The 22,287-nt window shown below is 39.8% G+C and overlaps 2 protein-coding genes across 3 annotated transcripts; one reads left to right on the forward strand and one right to left on the reverse strand.

The window, feature by feature from the left end:
* Positions 1 to 79: 79 nt before the first annotated feature.
* On the reverse strand, positions 80 to 8,542 carry LOC109909900 (c-Myc-binding protein-like). The gene is made up of 5 exons (XM_020508983.2): positions 8,417 to 8,542; positions 1,099 to 1,171; positions 961 to 1,009; positions 534 to 663; positions 80 to 421 (listed from the first exon to the last, which is right to left on the reverse strand). The coding sequence occupies exons 1-5, from the start codon at positions 8,429 to 8,431 to the stop codon at positions 377 to 379; spliced, it is 312 nt and encodes a 103-aa protein (XP_020364572.1). The 5' UTR covers positions 8,432 to 8,542; the 3' UTR covers positions 80 to 376.
* LOC109909888 (ras-related GTP-binding protein C-like) lies at positions 7,544 to 21,986 on the forward strand. 2 transcript variants are annotated; one of them, XM_020508966.2, is made up of 7 exons: positions 7,544 to 9,560; positions 11,610 to 11,813; positions 14,382 to 14,581; positions 16,228 to 16,342; positions 18,450 to 18,592; positions 18,828 to 18,976; positions 19,410 to 21,986. In XM_020508966.2, exons 1-7 carry the CDS (start codon positions 9,378 to 9,380, stop codon positions 19,559 to 19,561), a joined length of 1,146 nt encoding a protein of 381 aa, XP_020364555.1. In that variant the 5' UTR covers positions 7,544 to 9,377; the 3' UTR covers positions 19,562 to 21,986. The 2 variants fall into 2 exon arrangements, with proteins under 2 accessions (XP_020364555.1, XP_020364563.1); XM_020508974.2 differs by having other exon boundaries at positions 7,544 to 7,641.
* The last annotated feature ends 301 nt before the right edge of the window (positions 21,987 to 22,287 follow it).

Below are 22,287 nucleotides of genomic sequence, written 5' to 3' on the forward strand. Positions count from 1 at the left end.
AGTACAAAAGTGATATCATGATGTAAGATTTATATATTGTAACAAATATGTTAATGTGATTAAAAAAAGGAAAAGACCATTATGTTACCGTTTGTTTACTAGAGACAAAGCATTGGTATGCAGTAGGCTGAAGTACACTGAAAGCAGAAAAAGGGGGTTTGCTTTTATGAGAGGGTGGAGACAATCATAAAGGGACACAAGCTATTATATTTCAATATATCAAATATACAAAATAAGTTAAATATTTAAACAGAGTATAAAGAAAATTAAAAAAGAACAGAGGTGCATAAACTCCCTTGCCTCCCGTTGTTGGTTTTGGCTTGCCATAAAAATCATAGTTTCTAACAAACTGACTTCAATAAAGCCGAGTCACTTTTTATTCGGCAGCTCCATCCTCTTGCGTAGGCTCATAGCGTTGAAGCTAAGGAAATGTGTAAAAACAGAGATTCGATTCATTCATTAGTTATGAAAAGTTCAAGCCTACCATGTATAGATCAACATACTCTATGAAAAATAATCATAGGCAGGTCTACCCTGTTCTTGAGGTCTTTGTTCTCCTCAGCCAGCAGCTCACACCTCTGCCTCATGTCTCTTAGCTCCTGCTGGAGTGCCTCAGTGTCTGCAGACTCCTGGCCAGCCACACCCAAGTGCTGCTTGAGGAAACTGGATCTTGTTAAAGAAATTACAGTGTGCTGTAATAAATTCATTCTCAACCTCGTTGTCATTGAAAATGTGTTATTTTAATATTTTAGAAAAGCATCCCATCCCGATCTGTGGCAGTTGACACTTGTTCTGTCTGTGTGAGCACTTCAGGTCGCTACACTAAAAGGCAACAGAAAGGTCAGATTCTGAATGGGGGGGGGGGGGGGGGTCTCTGTTTCATCGACTTCCAAAAACATAGTTCTGCATGTCTACATTATGTAGGAAATATCATTTGCAAAAACATTTTTTAAAGGATACTCAAGTGCATTGTTGGGTTTCTCCGTCTCTTCATACAATGCCACCAGCACTGCAATAAGGCACAAGCCGTTTAAGTAATTTGCATAGGTCAAATAAGATTAACTATTAAAGTTAATGAAATATTCTAAATAAACACACCACTGGTGAGGCTGTCAAGGACACCAGCCTTCTCCAGGTATCTCCGAAACTGCTCTCGTTTGGACTCTGAAGCCTGTGGACACATTGGGATTGAGACAAATGATACTTCCAATTTATTCAGGGTTCAGTAATTAGCTAGTTCATCCATGATGCTGCTGGCACCATTTTGCCCTAGAAAGAGAAGGAACAATGCCCTGTGCATTCATACCTCCCTTGATGTAATAATCACTGTTAATAATATATAATTGGACAGGTTGATGCAAGGGCTCCAACCACGTGGCTTTCACCTGTCCAGTCATTTCTAATCAATGATTCCATCAAGGAATCTAATGATATCTTAATGGGACTAGAACAATTGCAAGAAAGATTATAGCCTTCCTTACAGCGTATTGAAAAAAAATAAAATCCAAATTGAGTATTGTACCGTGGTAATAAACAAACTAGCTACAGGTTTAGCTAGCCAGCCAGAAACGGACTAAACTCCACGGTGAACTTCACCTGAGTGTAGCCGGGGACAGGCTCTGTGGAAACTAGCTCAGACGATAGCGATTCGCCCAAGGTCAATACATTAATTGATAAAACTTGTACCCATGTTTGCGTGCCTTTGTTTGCTGAAATCCATACTTTTTCAATAGACGTTAATCAAATACAACATCCGACTTTGCTCACTGCTCTAAGATGGCAACTAATCGCAAATGCGCATGTGCCAATTGAATCTCAACAAGGAAACAGTCGATGGTGGTATCAATGAAGAGAAGCTTTTTACATTTATTTTATTTTATTAACAACAAATCAATACAGGAAGTACATGAGGGAACAAGTATACATAGATTATATACAATGGACAATCGAGCTAGGGGGTACAATATCACATTACAATTACACAAGGACCTGAAGGGACATACATACACTTAGAATTCTAACAGCTTCTTTATTAGTAGTGTTCAATTTCTTTTTGTAGGGTAAGATAATGTGTTTTTTTTGTTTGTAAATTTACATTTGTGTATATGAAATTTGGCCAAAAGAATAATTAAATTAATTACATAAAAATGTTTCAGCTTATTTCTATCCTAGGTAAAGAATCCAAGCAGTACACCTCTCCACAATAGTGTAAAATCTTCATAAATGTGTTAAATTATAAATCTACTGATGTCTTGCCAGTTTCCTTAGATGAATACAATGCCAAAAAAGATCCAACACTTTCTGGGTGGTCATTACAAAAGGAGCAATTTGAGTTGATGTTTTCTTTAAACTTCTTCATATAGTGGTTGGCAGGATAATATTTATGAATAATTTAAAAGGAAACTTCCTTAATTTTGTTAAGTAGGTAATGTGTGTGGCAACATCCAAACTTTTTCCCAACAGATATCAATAAATCCATTCCAATAAGGCATGACATAAGGTATAGATAGATACAACATCCTGCTGAAACAAGGTTCGTATCGCTCTGTTGTTGAATGGACCAAAAGAGAAACAAATCTTTCCTACTGATGAGACAACAGGGTCATGGTAGGCTCTGAGGGTCAGGTCTTGACACGTTCCTGAATAACAGAGCAACACCTGAGGGAATGGCATCTAAAACAATTGCAAAATCTTTAGGTGTTACAGGGACCTTGTAAAGTGATAAGAATTCTTTATAACTGAGTAAAATACCCTCTGCATTTACCAGTTGGCTCACCAATAGGATATTATTTTGGAACCAATTCTAAGTATTTTTATACAATATATTGCGATTTTTCCATATATAATATCTGTGTGGAGAAAAATTGTGTTTATAAATTAAGGACCATGCATGACAAGAACCTGCCGATGAAAAGCAAAAAGTTTCACTGGAACTTTGTCAATATTGTAATTGCAAAACAACATGAAGTTAAGGCCACCAGAAGTAGAGAAGACATGATGAGGAATACATTTCCAGGTAGAAGTGGGTCTTCTTAGGAATTGTTTTATCCAATTGATCTTAAAAGTATTAAAGTCCAGAAAATTCAGCCCACCATTCTCATAAGTGTTCATTACAACAGTTTTCCTAATGTAATGGGTACGGTTTCCCCAAAGAAAGTTGAAAAGCATCTGGTCTATCTCCTTGCTTATTTTACTGTCAAGATATAAAGATAGAGCGCCATATGTTAGTCTAGAGATTAGAGGTCGACCGATTATGATCTTTCAACGCCGATACCGATTATTGGAGGACCAAAATGCAGATACCGATTAATCTGACGATTTTTTAAAATTAATTTGTAATAATGACAATTACAACAATACTGAATGAACACTTATTTTAACTTAATATAATACATCAATAAAATCAATTTAGCCTCAAGTAAATAATGAAACATGTTAAATTTGGTTTAAATAATGCAAAAACAAAGTGATGGAGAAGAAAGTAAAAGTGCAATATATGCTATGTAAGAAAGCTAACGTTTCAGTTCCTTGCTCAGAACATGAGAACATATGAAAGCTTGTGGTTCCTTTTAACATGAGTCTTCAATATTCCCAGGTAAGAAGTTTTAGGTTGTAGTTATTATAGGAATTATAGGACTATTTCCCTCTATACCATTTGTATTTCATTAACCTTTGACTATTAGATGTTCTTATAGGCACTTTATTGTCAGTGTAACAGTATAGCTTCCGTCCCTCTTCTCGCTCCTCCCTGGACTCGAACCAGCAACACAACAGCCACCATCGAAGCAGCGTTACCCATGCAGAGCAAGAAGTACAACTACTAGAAGGCTCAGAGCGAGTGACGGTTGAAACGCTATTAGCGCGCGCTAACTAGCTAGCCATTTCACTTCGGCTACACCCGCCTCATCTCGGGAGTTGATAGGCTTGAAGTCATAAACAGAGCAATGCTTGAAGCACAACGAAGAGCTACTGGCAAAACGCACAAAAGTGCTGTTTGAATTCATGTTTACTCGCCTGCTTCTGCCTACCACCGCTCAGTCAAATACTTAGATACCTGTATGATTGTATGCTCAGTCAGATTATATGCAACGCAGGACACGCTAGACAATATCTAGTAATATCCTCAACCATGTGTAGTTAACTAGTGATTATGATTGTTTGTTTTTTATAAGATAAGTTTAATGCTAGCTAGCAACTTACCTTGGCTTACTGCATTCGCGTAACAGGCAGTCTCCTTGTGGAGTGCAACGAGAGAGAGGCAGGTCGTTATTGCGTTGGACGAGTTAACTGTAAGGTTCCAAGATTGTATCCCCCGAGCTGACAAGGTGATAATCTGTCATTCTGCCCCTGAACGAGGCAGTTAACCCACCGTTCCTAGGCCGTCATTGAAAATAAGAATGTGTTCTTAACTGACTTGCTAGTTAAATAAAGGTACATACTAAAAAATAAAAATAAATCGGTGCCCAAAAATACCGATTTCCGATTGTTATGAAAACTTGAAATCGTCCCTAATTAATCGTCCACTCCAATTAATCGGTCGACCTCTACTAGAGATACCTTGGGCCTTGGTTATTAGGACTACCTTTTAAAGATAAGTCACTGTGAAGCCATTGATTTAGTTTCTTCTGGGTTTTTTTAATAAGAGGGTTCAAATGTAGTAAGCCTCTAGACTTCTGATCCTTTGTAATGGTTCTGCCTAAATATGTAAGTTCTTCTTTTACTGGAATACCATAATATGAAGGTGTCACATCATCTTTGACAGCTATGAGTTCACATTTATTAATGTTAAGATATAGATCAGACACTTTGGAAAATGATTGTATTACATTGATCGATATGGGAATTTGGTTAGGATCTTATAATAATTTCTTTACCAGCTATGGAAATACCTTGTATAGGACTATTATTTAAAGAATTTGCAAGAAGTTGGGTGATTAATGAAAACAGGTATGGAGAGATAAGACAACCTTGCCTAATTCCTCTCTTTAACGCAAATCTAGGTGAGGTGCCATATTTCAATTTGATAGAGCGGTTACCATTTGCATAGAGAGTCTTAATAGCCTTACAGAAAAAAATCTCTACTGTGTCAAATACTTTATAAAAATCTAAAAATAATATGAAGCTATCCTCAGTTATTAGGTCTCAGTAGTCAAGTATGTCTCAGTATGTCTAATACTAGTCTGACATTGTTAGAAATATGTCTGTTCCTCATGAAGCCAGACTGTGTTTCATCAATGATTGCATCCAGGACATCTTTAATTATTTTTGCAAGTAGTAAAGCTAATATCTTATAGTCATTATTAAGAAGACAAATTGGATGCCAGTTATCGATGAGCAGCACTTCTTTTTTAGGCTTAGGTATCAGTGTTATTAACCCTTGACTCATCGTAGGAGGGGGAACATTGTTTTTAATAATCTAAAAAAAAAAAGACTTCAAATACTTGTTCAGAAAATAATTTGTAAAATTCTGATGTAACTCCATCAACACCTGGTGACTTAATGTTCTTTAGATGTTTGATAGACTAATTTCTTCAACTTTGATGGGTTCATCACACTGTTTAGATTCTATATCACTGATAGAGAACATTATTCAGTGAGTTAAAACACATGTGGATTCCTGACAGTATGTAGAGCTAAACAATTTTCTGTAAAAATTGCTACAGTATTTAGCGATTAATTTTTGGTCATCTGTAATAACACCATCAATGTTTAACTTATGGATAGTGTTATTTTTAGAGTGGAATTTCTCAAGTCTAAAGAAATAGGATGAATTATGTTCTCCACCCTCAATCCATTTTTGCCTAGATCTAATAAAGGCTCCTTCTGCTTTTAATCTATATATATATATATTATCCAGTTTATTTTGTAACTCAATTAGTTCCATCTTTTCCTCCCCCGAGAGGCCGGCTGGGGACCTCTGAGAAAGTGAAGTCATCTTAATGATCACCTTTTCTTCCTCAGCTCTTCTGGTCTTAGCAAGATTACTACCATATATTCTAAGGTATTCAGACACCTCAAATTTAAAGAGCTCCCAGTTCTTGCTAAAATATTTTTCTTCACAAGCCCTTTCCCAAAAGTGTGAGAGCAGACCTAAAATGTATCATTATTTAATAATGAGATATTTAGCTTCCAGTAGGATGCTCTACCAAGGTTAGTATCAGGGGTAAATATTTTGATATCAATGTAAATGGCCCTATGGTCTGTGAGGGTTGTAGTACAAATATTTGTAGTAACACACTCTCTATCAATACATTTGGATATAAGCCAAAAATCTATTCTGGATTGTCTGGAACCTGTTTTGTTACTCCAAGTGAATGATCTGTCAGCCGGAAACCTCTCTCTCCATATATCAGTAAGATCAAACTTTTCCATAAAAAGTATTAAACCCAAATTCTGATTGGTTGACCTACCTGGGGGCCATCTATCAGTTGAATTATCTATAGTAATCTTAAAGTCCCCGCCTATCAATAATAACAAATTGGGAAATTTAGATAACCAATGAAGTATATGTTTCTCTATAGATTCAAGTAACTCATCATTCTCATGTTTGGTGTTGTACCCGTAGAAGTTTACAGTAATGAGCATAATGTCATTGTAACTGATCACAAGACAATTAAAGTGACCAAAGGGGTCACATTCCGAGTGTAGAATATTACCACCAAAGGTATTTTTCAATGTAGTGACACCAGCGGAGCGTTCAGATCCATGGGAAAGCCAAATATCATTGCCCCATTGTGACCTCCAGAAGTTGGCATCAGCCGAAATTGAGTGAGACTCTTGAAAAAAGAAAAAAATCTGTCCGAAATTGTTCATCAAATAAAAAAAGGTATTGCGCTTCACATTGTTTCGTAACCCCCTAGCATTAAGAGAAACTATAGACAAAGACAAAACAACAAAGATTATATAAAGTATAAACTGTAGTAGGATGAGTCAAAGACATAGGAGCAGTGAACGTAAACGATAAGGAACCGAGATCTGCACCATTTAAGTCAATTTAAAGTAAAAATAGCTTATTCCATAAACTTTTAGCTGGGCGTTACCCGGCTTTGAAATTCAACTCAATTGAAAATTATGTTCAAAGGGTTATTGTGGTAAGAGAGACTAAAAACCCTCTTTAGTGTAATAAGGAAATACTCAGAAATAAAGATTTAAATAAATAATAATAATAAAAAAGGGTACCTACTATTTTAAGTGCATATGAAAACTGATCATTAAAAAAATGAATAAAACATGTTTTACATATACACGTTCCTAAGACCTTTTTTTTGGAAATAAGTATTAATAGTATTAATAACTAGTTAGAACAACCTGTATGCAGACCTGTATGCCCTTTAAAACAGTATCTTAGTTACGGTATACATAAACAAAACAAAAATACAGCTTTCAATCTTCTTCGTAAGTTTGTAAACAAAAGTTATTCTGGTCATACAAGAGCAAACTAATAAATTGAAGTACATGAGTGTTCCTGAAAAATAGTCACCTGATGCTTGTTAGGTAAACAACATAAGGAATATTAGAATCTTTCTGAAGTTTGGTACGGAGTTCGGGAAAAAAAAGCGCCTGTTCAAGCCGCCATCTTGGCACCTTTTTCATATGAAGAGAAGCCAATACTGCTTCGTCAATAGAAAAACCCGTCACAAGGTAGGCGACTTCATGGAGACGTCGGCTAGCAAAGCGCATTCTACAAAGTTGTTTTTGACAAATTCAAACAGATCATTGGGTCGAAAGGTCCTCTCGCGCTGAGCATGTGCAATCCGTCAAAACCAAAGGTACTCCTTCGACAAAGTTGTTTTTGACAAATTCAAACGTGTCAGTTTGTCACTTTCACGAGATTGGAGTAATAACATGTTCAACTATTTACGATATTGTCTCGAATCTAGGTTGTACCTTCAGATTAAGAAGGGAAACTACTAAGGAAAACCTTTTCACTTATCTCATTGATTTATCAAAAACCATACCCCGGCCTGGTCTGTTTCGCAAGCTTTCTCGGAAGTCTCGCCTCTGGGTTTGGAAACTGACTATAACCGTAGTATTAGATTACAGTTTATTGAAAAAGTATGATTTCAGCAAACAAAGGGCACGCAACTACAGAGGACAAACATAGGTACAATGTGGGCGTTTCATAATTTACATTTTTTTTTTCAAAGTAATTGACCTTGAGCGAATCGATGTAGTTGGGACTACATGCCACAAAGCCTGGTCTCGGCTCCACTCAGTTGGTGAAGTTCATCAGAAAATTCTTTCACCATATAGTTGACTCCTCTACCTATCCAGCAAATGTGTAACACGCTACATTAGCTCGCTAACGCGTTATAACGTTACATCTGGGAAAACTAAGCTCTCATGGTTGTGGAAACCATGCCATTTTTCTATCGTTACTCACGCCAATATAAAACATGATACGCAGTCCACTTACTCTGTAGTGTGCCATTATGAAATTAACGTTAAACCTTGGCTTTACTGCTAACTGACGTTCTGACGACTCTCACCGCCTGCAACAACAAGCAAGTTTCCCTGGTAGCCTTGAAGTCAATACAAGCACGCTCGTGCTTAGAGCATGCGCAGTGTAGTTTATTGAAATACTTTCTGTACGGTCTTTTTCTGCCCTCTGCTGGTGATTTTGTAGGCTTCACACAGACAGTTTTACACTTTATATTTTGATTGAATGTGGATTCATTCCACAGATGGAAAACAATACTGGAATGACATTGATTGTATAATTGTACAATGAATCAAAGGGATACATCCATCGTGAGTTGACCCCCCCCCCCCCCAGTCAAAACAAAATATCTCCAGTTGAAAGGTCACAAAACAAGCATGTGCCCTAGCAGAGATACTGTATATAATGACGAGATGCTCTTGTCTCCGCACTAACTAGCGGGAAGGCATACGGTCTGTTTATCGGTCTCATTTGAGGTATACATTAACTTCTTCGTTCCTTCTTCTTCGTTCGGTCTGCTTATCGCTGTATTCCCACAGGGACAGATTTTGATGGGAGTGGACCCTCTCGCTTCGTTTCGTCCTCTCTGGCAGTAGCCTACTTGGTCAGCTGACTGCAAAACATCTGACAAGGGTAGAACCAGTCTCGGCAGATTGACACCCTGGTTAACCAACTATTATTCGCATCCTATGTACATCGTCCAATTAGATTCGGAGGTGATTGAAGAGCAGGGAAAGGGAAACATAGGGGACCCGAAGATCTGAAGGATAATATTACAACACACTCTGGATTTGCAAGTAACATTGGCATTATTGATGCATTTAAACTGTATTTTACGTTTTATTGGCGGTGTGGAAGGATTTTTCGGTAAAAGCAGGATTGCGTAAAACTAATAGGGTGAGGGGGGATTGGGGGAAGCGAGCGTCGTCGGGTCAAAATGTCGATTCAGTACGAAGTGGAACCGCTGGCAGACAGCTACGGGGTAGCGGACTCGTTTCCCAAAGATTTTGGCTATGGAGAAGAGGAGGCCGACATCGAGGATAGCCCAACTCCAATTGACAGCAAACCTAGAATTCTGTTAATGGGTTTACGAAGAAGTGGCAAGTCGTCAATACAGAAGGTAGGAACGATCTCGGCGGACATGATTCATCTGTCTTTACATAACGCCTTATTTTGGTTCAATCAGCAGCTAAAGCTATCATCACCAGTTATTGAAATGTCTTGCTAACATTGCCACAACTTCTAAACATTCATGAGGTTAATATAGTAACATGCATCCACTCTGAACGTCAAACCTTACTTCTATGTCAAAGACCAGTTGTCATCCTGGTCTGGGTAGCAAGTTACTGCTACATGACAAGCAAGCCAACACGTTAGTATCGCTAGCATCTACAGAGATGGTCTGGTTTAAAAAAAACTCCGTGGTGTTGCATTCTTTCTAGGCAGTGGTGGAAAAATACTTGGTTTCTAAAGTAGGTTTTTGTGGTATCTGTACTTTACTATTTATATTTTGGATTACTTTCACTTCACCACATTCCTAAAAAACATTAATCTACATTTTACTCTATACATTTTAACCGGACACCCAAAAGTACTCGTTACATTGTGCATGGCTAGCAGGACAGGAAAATGATCAAATTCACGCACTTTTACCAAGTGAACATCCCTGGTCATCCCTTATTACATCTGATCTGGCGGACTCACTAAACACAAATGCTTCGTTTGTAAATGTTGTCTGAGTGTTGGCGTGTGCCCCTTTCTATCCGTAAATAATACATAAAACATGGTGTCGTCTGGTTTGTTTAATATAGGGAATTTTAAATTAGTTTTACTTTCAATGACCCTAGTATATTTTAGCAATTGCATTTTCTTTTTATACATACGTATATTTAAAACAAAATACTTGTACTCATTTTACTGGGTGACTTTCACTATTTAACGTCAGTTGACATTTTCTATTAAGGTATCTTTACTTTTACTCAAGTATGACAATTGGGTACTTTTTCCACCACTGTTTCTAGGGAGGTTCAGCCAACTATTTCAATTGATGTTAGCCACTGAGCTAGCAAGTTGGTTCAGCTAACGAGTGCAAATGATATGCAATGAATTCAAACGTATTTATGTAAAATAAATGATTAACAAGTTACCTAGCAAAAGTTTATCAGGTGAAAGCGTGTGTCTTGCTCAGCACTCTTGTGCGGTGTGATCACCTGTATGGATTGGGCACGTGACTGTCTGCCTGTCTAAAATCTATTCTCTGGCGTCCCAAATCTTGGCAGACCCTTTCAATCAACATTATATTGCTAAACCACCTCCCTCATGACAGCACAGATAAAGCCACACATTTTGCAAGTCATATCATCACTAATATGGTTCAATAAGTATGCTCTTTCCAGGAAAATGCAATTAATTCTAGATGCACCATATAACTTCCCTGTTTGCCAGTTTTAGATGATTTATCACAGATGTAGTTGTTTTGTAGCAGACATTTTGGGTCTGCTACAAAACAAAAAATCCTGTAACCTGGAATTAATCTGAAAGTATTTCTGCTTCAGTAGTAGAAGATTCAAGAGTCACAACGCATAACGTATTAAACAGACTTTCCGGTACTTTTGCTTACTTTTTAGCCAGCAGTTCTGAAAGTAGCCCACATGGGGGAGAAATGGCAAGACACCACTTCAATAAAACATTTTCAAACTAAGGATTTTGTGGCTAATTGAGGTAAATAAGTAATTCTGCTCATAGATTATATGTGAGCTACACATTGACACATCCAGCCCAAGGTGGGAGGTTTAAATAAAATACTTTTAGTCGTCAAAGTACTGGAGCATGTCTTTTTAACGGCACCAAACTATTTAGTTCCATGGCTTATTTGTGTTCTTCTCGTATATTTTAATTCATAGACTATAGTTGTGCAGTGCTACACTGTTGTTGAAGGCACATCTAAATCCATGACCCTAAGTGTTGAGCCGAAGAGTACTTTCTTCCCTTAAGCCTCTGCTGGTCCAGAGACATGTGCTTTGGCTTCTTCCTCTGGTAGTAGTGACCCTAGGTACGTGATGGAAACTCTCAAAATGGAGTGTCTCTCTTTGGTATTTTGAGAAGGAAGCAGTAGGTCTAGGTGTGGTCATTTTGTCTTAACAGCACCATGTCTAATTTCCTGTTTCAGGTGGTATTCCACAAAATGTCTCCCAACGAGACGTTGTTCCTGGAGAGCACCAACAAGATCTACAAGGATGACATCTCCAGTAGCTCGTTTGTCAACTTCCAGATCTGGGACTTCCCGGGTCAAGTGGACTTCTTCGACCCCACCTTTGACTACGAGATGATTTTCAGAGGCACGGGGGCTTTGATATTCGTTATTGACGCACAGGTGAAAAGCTTGAGTTTAAACGTGTATTAAAAACCACAATGGTTGACTTACTTACTGACATGTTGAACACCATAATTGACAAATGTCTGATCTCATAGAATTACTAGAAAGTGAAAAAGCCCTTCAGACCACAGCATTTTAACAGAATACTCATGTCATGGGTAAAACTTAATTTCTGTTTATAAAGAAGTGGATGATATAAGCGTATTCTAGATTACTTCTACCCTGCAGCACAGACTAAGCTTCTAATGTTGAAACGTTAAGTGACCCACCACTTCAAAGACAATTGATTGTCACAGACGTTTTCCCAAGACGGTGCACATTTTTATCCTAACTGCTGGAACAAAGTGATCTTAACCATTATCTAAATCAAAGCTAATTTAATCAGGTAGGCCACAGTAGTTTATCTCAATTTAATGATCACGTTGAAAGGTGTTCTCAGAGTCACTACATTTCTATCTTTTCAACAGAATATGAAATTGAGCGTTTCTCATTGGACGTGTCCAGGTAGTCCCTCCCTGTTTCACTCCGTTCTTCCGTTTTGGTGCCTAAGAACTAGGGGTGTGAAAGTTACAACGTTTAAATGAAATTGGGATCCTTAACGTTAAGAAAAATCTCTAACCGAAAAATAATATATTACATTTTTTACTTGGGTGCAGAAAGTAAACAGCATAGTAGGTCAGTTTCTGCAACAACTAGGAGGGTTGAAGTGCAAGGATCAACTTCTCAGCTGTTTTGGTGCCCTTACTACCTCGTTGTGAACAGCATGTGAAGTGAACCCATGTGCATGTACTGTGTGTGACTGTGAGAGCGAAGTGTTGCATCTCGCTCAATATTCTAGCCTATTCATTGAAGGTAGGCCCTGCTTTACTGAAGTTGCGAGATATTGCAAGCTCAGAAATTGTGAGACAGCATTCCGTTGCGAGAGACCGCTTTTAATTGCTGATAGATAGGCCAAGTGCACGGTTCTGACTCTGTCTGTTGTCTGACCTGCCTATATTATGCCCTTCACTCCGTCCCTCACTAGCACGCTATGAAAGATGCAAGTGTTTGTATTTTCAGAAGTACGGCAACTAATCAGCCTCCTCCATTCCAAAAATACTGAATCTTAGGAGTGGATTCGTAGCTGAATCGAACCTTGACACTCAGAAATGAGAGTCGACGTGGAAGGAGTCAAGGAATAAGTTATTTTGGAGTCGACTATCCACTACGTCATCACTTTAACAGTTTGTAAAAAGGCAAGCAACAGCAGTGAAGTCCAGTATGGCAACACTTTGAGAAGGAAATGCTAAGTTTGCATGGTGGAATTGAGGTACACTTATATATTATTTTGTGTTAACATAGCTACATGCAATAATACCAAAGTCAATATCAGCATGTGAAGTAGCTTGCTGTAAAATTGCCTAAAACGGCACTATCAATTTAGGAGTCTCTCACAGAGTTCGCCTCTCCCCAGAGTGAGTACAGAGTACATTGCTATAGCAATAACGGCCTTTTCCCACATTTCCAACAGCCACACAGGGCGCATTGCAATATAGTACTTGAAGGAGAAACTGACTTAAATAAATTTGCTTCACTGTTTAGATTGAGCACATCTAAGCGAAAAACAGTATTTACTTTGTTATGACTATTTAAATGGATGCATGTGTTCTAGACAAGTATGCCCATACCATCTATTGGCTGATTTGGTGATCTGGAGTGCAGGTAGGCCTAATTGTTTTAAAAGCGTTGTGAAATGTCATAGTGTGTTATCCCATATCTCCAGTGACGAGAACCATGTAGCTATGACGCGTTCCTACACGATTTCTTGGTTTCAGACGGACCACTTAGAAGTTAAATCACTTGGGGGAATTGTTATTTTACCCACTGAAAGAACATAGGCTTTCACCAAATTGAAAGGAGTTTCATGATTCTTATTTCTGGGGGTGGATTATCCCATTAATGCTGTCAATTATCTGTGAGGTGTAACTAGGTTGTAACTACGTAACTTGTCCTAAGTGTTGTATGTCTAACAACCTATTGTATCATTTTGACAGTTTATTTAGATTTTCCAGCTGAGTTAATTTGAGGAAGTGTTTGTACAAGCCACTGTACTGAGGCAGAGTGGCACTCCATATCTCACTAACGTTCAGTATCTCTCAGTGCAGATGCAGAATTCGCAGGGAAATAAATTGGCAGGCTTGCTCAACATGTCATTTTTGCAGTGGGACTTTGAGATTTTGCAATCTGAAGCATTATGATGGTTATGTTAATCTTCGATTGCTTTAATCTCAAAAGTAGCCTAATTCTCCAGGAATTCTGTCTTAACTCCCCCCACCGGGGACTGTAACAAGTAGGATGTCGGGGATTGCAATTTGGCATAGGGGATTGCGTTATGCATGTTGGATAGTATGGACATGAAAATGTGCATGCAGGCAGCAAGATGCATGTAGTCTACTTTTTAGGTACACTTGTACACTACTTTTGTTTTAAGCCACCTTTTCTAAGGCTCTATGTCTCTCTGTGTGTCTCGGTCTGTCTGTCTGTCTCTGTTTGTGCGTGTGTTCTTTTGATCTTCTTTCTGCCCAGGATGACTATGTGGAGGCGTTGGGCAGACTCCACCTCACCGTGTCGCGGGCCTACAGGGTCAACCCTGAGATTAACTTTGAGGTGTTCATCCACAAAGTGGACGGCCTCTCCGACGACCACAAGATCGAGACCCAGAGGGACATCCACCAGAGAGCCAACGACGACCTGGCAGACGCCAGCCTAGAGAAGCTTCACCTCAGGTAGGTCCACCACATTTTTTTTTTAACCATCCCTTTTACAGTATGCCAAGGGAAACGCATTGAAAACCTACAGAAAGAGCAGCTCCGCTAAATTAATTAGCCTTCTCAGCTTATTGCCTTGCTATTGTTGGTTAGTATTCTATTGTTGGCCGAATTCTCATTTTCTACTGTTCAAACCAGCAATGACCTGATGGGAGTTCAGTTGATGTGCATTTGACTAAAATGCTAGCAGTTTTAGCATTGGTCAGCCATATTTTTTTTCACAGCAAGCTAGTCGTCTGTGCTGCCAAGTCATTTCTTGTAACCTCTGTCACTTTATTTTATAGGTTTTGGAATCTGACTAAATCAGATCGCACTTGCGATTCCACTGATATTGATACAGTGAAAATAGCTTCAGGTAGTTTCATGTTAGTGTCAGCCTAGCTGTCATAACATGACTCTCTCTATTTGCACAAAGAAGGTTGGCCAGTTTATTTAGGCTTGTAAGATTGGGTTCACAATCTTGGGTTCACAGCACATGGATGAAAATATTTGCCGCGATGTTGGTGCAAAACAAAATCCCTTGTTTTGGTCCAACATTTGACTGAGTTGGGGCAATAACATATGTATGACAAGTACACTTGTCAGTGTGTGGGCCTGGAACAGAGGGTTTGCTTGTATACCTCCAGCGCACTGTTGTCATGCTCCACCCCGGCCTCTTAACGAACAAACACCACAGCAAGTGTTCATAGTGCAAACTGTCTATGTTAAAGGATCAGAAGGATTCCATGTACCCTATATATCATGTACCGTTATGTTCATACTGCCTTCAGTGTTTGCTATTTTCTCTTTTGAAGTTGAAACTCTAGCCTCAGATTTGAACTCTGCCTATACATGGTTGTTTTTCTGATAGGGATATCATCACATGTCCCGATGATCATTTCCCAGATACAGGCCTTTATACATTAATGATACTGAGCCTAGCAAGTCGTTTTATGAACCGACAAACTGGTTCAAACGCGCTCCCGCAGATTTTCAGTACTTGGTTTTTCAATCGGCTGTGTGCTTTTCCATTCTTGTGATGTAGACCTACTTTATGAAAGGTGAGATTGCTGTTGGTGCACGCCAGACCGTTGGATCAATGGTGGATTTATAGTGAAGCTGGGAGGAGGGATGTCATGTTGAGTTGTGATGTGTTCTGTTCTCTGCACTGCAAAGACATCTCTGTGCGAAGTCTGTATCCGCTGGCCACATCCGCTGGCCTCTTCTCTAGGACCTTTGGTTCTGTTGGTTAGAACTGCAGTCCTTAAAGTTTCCCAATGTTCTATTTGGAACAATGAAGTTACTATCACTACAATTATTTATAGAATTCCTTAAAATGTTACGCTACCTTAATGCTTTTTAATACATTGCTGATATTTTTGTTTCGACAGTTGGACTGTCCCAAAATGTAGCATCATGGTCATTATTAAGTGATCGCTTATCTTTGTGTGTTTTAAAGCTGAGAAATGCTTTCAGTTTGTAATGTTCCCTACTGTTTTGTGACATGATCCAGTCTCACTTTATGTTTTTACCTGAACTACAGAGCACAAGGAACTAAGTCATCAAATTAGTCCTAACCTGTGCAAACCTATAGCTAACTTCCCTTTCTTTTATATATCTTTCAGTTTCTATTTGACAAGTATCTATGACCACTCAATATTCGAGGCCTTCAGTAAAGTGGTCCAGAAGCTTATCCCACAGCTGCCAACACTGGAAAACCTTCTAAACATCTTTATATCTGTAAGTACCAAATTCCCTCTTGACTTACTTCTTGCTGTTGGATTTGAAGTCATTTTTTTGCATTTCTTTCATTCATGTGACCTGGGTCGGATTCATTAGTGCACACCATAACAAAACATTTTGCAACAGAAAACGGAAACTAATGTTTGTCATTGGACACGTTCAGCAAGTCCCTCCCTGCTAGTTGGCTGTACCTGTACCAAAATGTTTTTTTTCTTTTTCTTTTTTTTCAGCACTTTTATTTCTATGGCTGATCAAAACTTGTTTCCTCATGGCTCCCTCTCGTCCCTCTGCAGCAATATGTGTGGAACATCGAGTCGCAATAAAATCCCAGTATCGAACCGCAATACATATAGAATCGTGAGAATTGCAATACATATTGTATCGGCACCAAAGTATTGTGATAATATTGTATAATGAGTAGGGTTGTTGCGGTGACCGTATTACCGCCACACCAGCAGTCATGAGTCCTGACCTCAGTCAAATTCCACGTGACCGTTGAGTCATGGTAATCTGCTCTTACGCACTGTGGACATGCGTTGGTAGTACCCAACTCGCTAACTACCATCAGGTCCTAATGGCCTGGTACTCAGGGCTCCATTTTCCCCCTCTAACCACTCTGACATCAATGCAAATACCATTGAAAATCACATCAAACACTTTTCATCAAAACGGTATCAGGCTCACCTCACTGTGATTGATCAATTTGAAGAAAGACGTCCAGCAACCAGTTGAAACTGAGTGGGGAAACACGGTCGTTGTGGATGTCGTTTCAAAGCCTCAACACCACGAAGTGATGATTCATTCAAAACAACCGTACTATATGTCACCCCGAGGAAAACAAACAGAAATAAAATAATGATTGCCATTATACAATACATAGCCTACCGCATATTACGCATGGCAGAAAAACATGGAGAGGGGGGGGGGGGGGGACGATTTTAAGATGTCTTTGGTACATAATTGGTCTAGCCTATACTCTAGTAATGACCTTTTTGAGTGTGGAACTGTATTATGATGCATACTGGATGGACTGGTTACCTTATGCAGCGCTCCAAACATTCTATCCGTGAGTCTGGGAAGAGAAGGTGTAGGTCTAGGCCACGCTGTTGGTTCGTTTGATTGTGCAGGGTGGCTTACAGAGTTGGCCTACAATTCATAGTGCATTTGTATAGCCTAGCGATAGGGAATTGTTTTATATTTTCCAAGTCAATAAGGCTGACGCATCACCATTTTCAGCGACCAGAATATCTCACCGCTGTCCGTTTCCATCTCTCCTCTCAGTCGGTTTCCCAAATGTAAGCACTGGGTAGCTGCAGTAACAAGGTTGGAGAGCCCATGGTATACAGAGGCTGCATGCTTCTCAAACAGTGGTTGATGCATGGTGGGAAATAACCAGAGTTGCCTACCCGGCATAATTGAAAAACTAACTGGTGGGAAATTGCTCTCCATTCGGCTATTCAAGTGCATCCCCTTTTCCTGCCCATTTGATAATGGGACATCACGCAGCCTATATATCTTTTTGATTTCTAAGGTTTGTATACATTCACCACTAAAGTTGCAAAATAACTCTGAATCTAAAGTAACTCTGAATTGCATGACAATAACCGTCTGACAAAATTTCACGACGGCCACAGCTCTTACCATGGGGTCCCTGGAAATTCCCAGCCCTGCCTTTGCAGAAATGGTCTCTGGTGTGTGACTCGCAGTGTGTCGTCATCATCGTCAGCCCTGATGACTCTTTCATGCAATGCTTTTATGGTTGTTGTATAATACCAACCTTCCAGACCCCAAAGTCTCTTCAATCCCGATCAAAATACATGTACGCTAAAAGCCACCGCAGTTTTGCATTGGTAAATAAATGATGTCTCTTTTTTAACTTAGGAGTTCAATAATTCACTTGGAAACCCTTGAAACCGTTGCTGTTGACATGACCTGAAAGATGGCTCTGAGAGATTTCTGACACGCTAGCTTTTAGGAGTACCAAATGGCCACTGATGCCGTTTCTCTGCCCCTCCTCCTTCCCCATCTTCCTTCCTCCCCTATACGCCTCATCCTCTCATCTCCCTTCCTTTCATCTCCCTTTTTCCCCTCCTTCCGTCCTCAGAACTCGGGCATAGAGAAGGCCTTTCTGTTTGACGTGGTCAGCAAGATCTACATCGCCACAGACAGCAGTCCGGTGGACATGCAGTCTTATGAGCTGTGCTGCGACATGATCGACGTGGTTATAGATGTCTCCTGCATCTATGGGTTAGTCCCCTTTTTTTAACTGAATTCCTGTCAGATATGTGTAGTTCACAGCTGTGTGTTTTGCGGTCATTTTTTTGACAACACTTTACTAAAAGCTGACTTGTTACAAGCATGTATGAGGCATTTAATGTCTTATTTATAAAGTCTGATATGTTAGGTCTCTGTATCAAACACGTTTTCAAATTTTGAACAAGTTCCTTACACTGACCGTTCTATATTGTGTGTGTTGTTCCAGTCTGAAGGAGAACGGCAGTGGTAGTGCCTACGACAAGGAGTCCATGGCCATCATCAAGCTGAACAACACCACAGTCCTCTACCTGAAAGAGGTCACCAAGTTCCTGGCGTTGGTCTGCATCCTCCGGGAGGAGAGCTTTGAGCGCAAAGGCAAGCCATCCACCCCAGCACTTCCTCGTTACTGCATTGAGCTGTCTCTCAATAGCTGCTTACCCATTATCGTTTAATCCAGTGTGACTTCACTCCCACAAGCGCAAAATGCAGACAGATGTCAGTGGAAGAGTGGCACCGTCTTATTTAAGGAAGTAGTCATGTCTGGAGTCAATTGAATTTCAAGCTTCTCAGGCGAGAGCACGCATTTGATCTGGTTGAGTTATTTTCTGCCATTGTTTTTGTAAATGTTGTTCACACTGGGCGTTATTGGTTTATCTTGATGGGGTGATACTTTATTCACGTTTTCTTCTTTGTTTCGACAATGCATGACTTATGGAGTAATCAGCTGAGTGATATTCAAAGTCCCTTAAGGTCACGGAATTGAAAATGGATTCATACCTTTCTCTTATTGACACGTATCTCTCCCCAGGCTTGATAGACTACAACTTCCACTGTTTCCGGAAGGCCATCCACGAGGTGTTTGAGGTGGGCGTTTCCACACCGTGGACGGGCTCCCAGGCGGCCGGCACGCCCTGCACCAAGGCTGTGACACTTAACGGCATGCCCCGGAGCACTGTCTAAACACAGACAGACAGACGGAGAGATGATAGGAAAGGACAGAAAGATCTCAAATAAATAGCTGGGAAGGGATCGTGCGGAGAAGACTAATGGATTGGGGTTTTCAGTAAACCAATCATAACTCTCCACCCAGATCCTAAAAATCACAGGAAGAGGACTAGAGCTAAAAAATTAAATGAGTCAGGGCTGAACCCGAAGCTCAGAGGGGAAGGAGGACTGCGAGCTGACAAAGCTAGGATGGAAGGGAAACTAAATGCAGAGATACCAGGAACATTCATACATTTCGTGGGAATGCAAGGCATTGTCGCCTGCTAAATGAAAGTCCAACTGGACTGGTATACACAAGCAAAAGCGTATTTGGCATTTGGGAACTTTCAGTGAGATAGGCCTCATGTGCTGCAAGTCCCAAGAGCCCAGAGGAAGCTTGGTAATATCGTTGTCTGTTTTAGCTGCTGGTTCATCCATGTGAAGAAGTACTTAATTTTCATTTTTAAATGAAACATTGATGTAACCCTCGATAAGGACAAGAAACTGCAAAGGCTGTGTGGGGATCAGTTTCGTTGTGTAACCCTGTGCAGACTTATGGGTCGAAGTCTCTAAGAAATGCTTGGTGTTTATCCAAAATGCACATAGTATGCCACTTTCTCAAGGCCTTATTTAGATTGAGCTTGCCTGTTGCAAACTTTCTCTCACTACTCACTTGCCTGTGTGCTGCCCAAGACTTTGCTTCTGGTTTCACTCATTCTGAAGAAAACAGGGTTCCTCAGAGTGCAAAAGGGATTGTAGTATCTACCTTTTTCTGCTTCTGTTCTGCGTGTGTGTGTGTGTGTGTCTGGAAAAGAAGATAGTTGGCGTTTATGGATTCAAGACTGCCCCAACATGTTGATTTGCCAGTGTCGGCCCTATGCTCCAAGTTGCTGAAGTGTCATACTGTATAATGATATGCCATGTTGGAAAACTGAGCAAAAAAATTAACCTGTTACCAGCGGTTTGATCAGTGATGCTTATAGATTCTGAAACAACATTCTAGATTCTATCTACAATTTGTTGCAGTTGGATATCGGATTCATTAGAATCTTGCACAGACAAAATATTCTAAATATAGTCTTCTGGAAATACCTCATTGCACTGGCTTATTCTCTTGGCTATCAAATGAGTACAAGCACATTCTAGATATATCTATCTCCCTTATGTATAAAGTAGGCAGTTTAGCCATATTTTCTGACACCCAATCGTAATACTGCCCCGCATGGATGCTTGCCATAGACCAAATGCTACTAACAGCCAATCAACTATACCAATCTTCAACTAATGTGGGCAACTCCTACATGTATGACGTCACACGTTCTTTGAGCGTGACCCTTTACCCGAGCAGGTGGAGTCCGATGCCATTAGCAATTAGCTAGTCTGGTCCCAGATCTGTTTGTGCCGTCTTGCCAAGGCGTGACCATGAATAAAATAGTTGGCAAGACGGCACAAACAGATCTAGGACCAGTCTAACCAGGAAAGGTCTCTGATGGGATCTGTACATTCCGGTTGTGTGGCATATAGCGACATATCATTTTAATGATGGTTATGATAATGATAAACAGAATGGTGGCAATTAAATGCCGGTCACCACGTCTTCAAACCCTGCCTTACGCGATTAGTCGATTTCATTCACTCATCCACCATCGACGCCGTCCGGCGCATATAGGACAGAAGCAACGACTTCTCCACTGTGCTTTAGCTCCACTGATGTTGGTCAGCATTTCGGTGTCTATATTAGGTCAGTCTCAAGAGTCACAAGGAGTTGGGCCATTGCTTCTTGTTTGTCTGAGGAGGTTGGGGTTTAATGCATTAGGCCAACAGATGTGGAGTGTTCTTCGCAGACGAGTTGTGTGGAAGGTGAATTGTTTGTTCAGGTCCAGTTCAGTCACTTTCCAGCACTCTGTGCCATATAGAACAACACTGGTGGATTTAGAATTTGGTCTTTGTGCTGTTGTCTTCACTTACACATTTGTTGGAACTTTGTGAAGGTTTCGCTTTCGCTGAGGGTTCTGTTCAAGGACTTTGTCAGTTTTATCACAGCAATCCACACGCAAAACAAGAACCGCAGCATGAAGCCAATATGAAAACCCATTCCAAGCATGTATGCAATGATGTGTCGTCAAGCTAAATTATTCTCAACATAACATTGCTCATTGTATTTCACTGTGGGTAAGGGAGACCAGGTCTAACAATGAAAAATGAATCCTGGGAAAAAAATGACCAAACTGTATTATTCTGCCCTGGATGGAAGAATGGTGTTGTTTTTTTTGGCTGTTTGTTTTGTTCATTAGATTTTTGCAAATAGTAGACATTTGGGACTATAGTGAATCCACTGTTGTCAGTTCTGCCAAAGTTTTTATCATTCACATGAAATAAACACTTGCACATCAAAAGCAAATGTTTCTGGTTTTACTTACTGTTTTAGGACATTAGGTACACTATCGTTCAAAAGTCTGGGGTCACTTAGAAATGTCCTTGTTTTTGAAAGAAAAGTAACTAGTTTTGTCCATTTAAAACAACATCAAATTGATCAGAAATGCAGTGTAGACTTTGTTAATGTTGTAAATGACTATTGTAGCTGAAAATGGCAGATTTCTTTTAATTAAAAAAAGTGTTTTCAATGGAATATCTACATAGGCGTAGAAGCCCATTATCAGCAACCATCACTCCTGTGTTCCAATGGCATGTTGTGTTAGCCG

Source organism: Oncorhynchus kisutch, linkage group LG2 (assembly GCF_002021735.2).
Source record: "Oncorhynchus kisutch isolate 150728-3 linkage group LG2, Okis_V2, whole genome shotgun sequence".
In the NCBI taxonomy this organism is placed as follows: domain Eukaryota; kingdom Metazoa; phylum Chordata; class Actinopteri; order Salmoniformes; family Salmonidae; genus Oncorhynchus; species Oncorhynchus kisutch.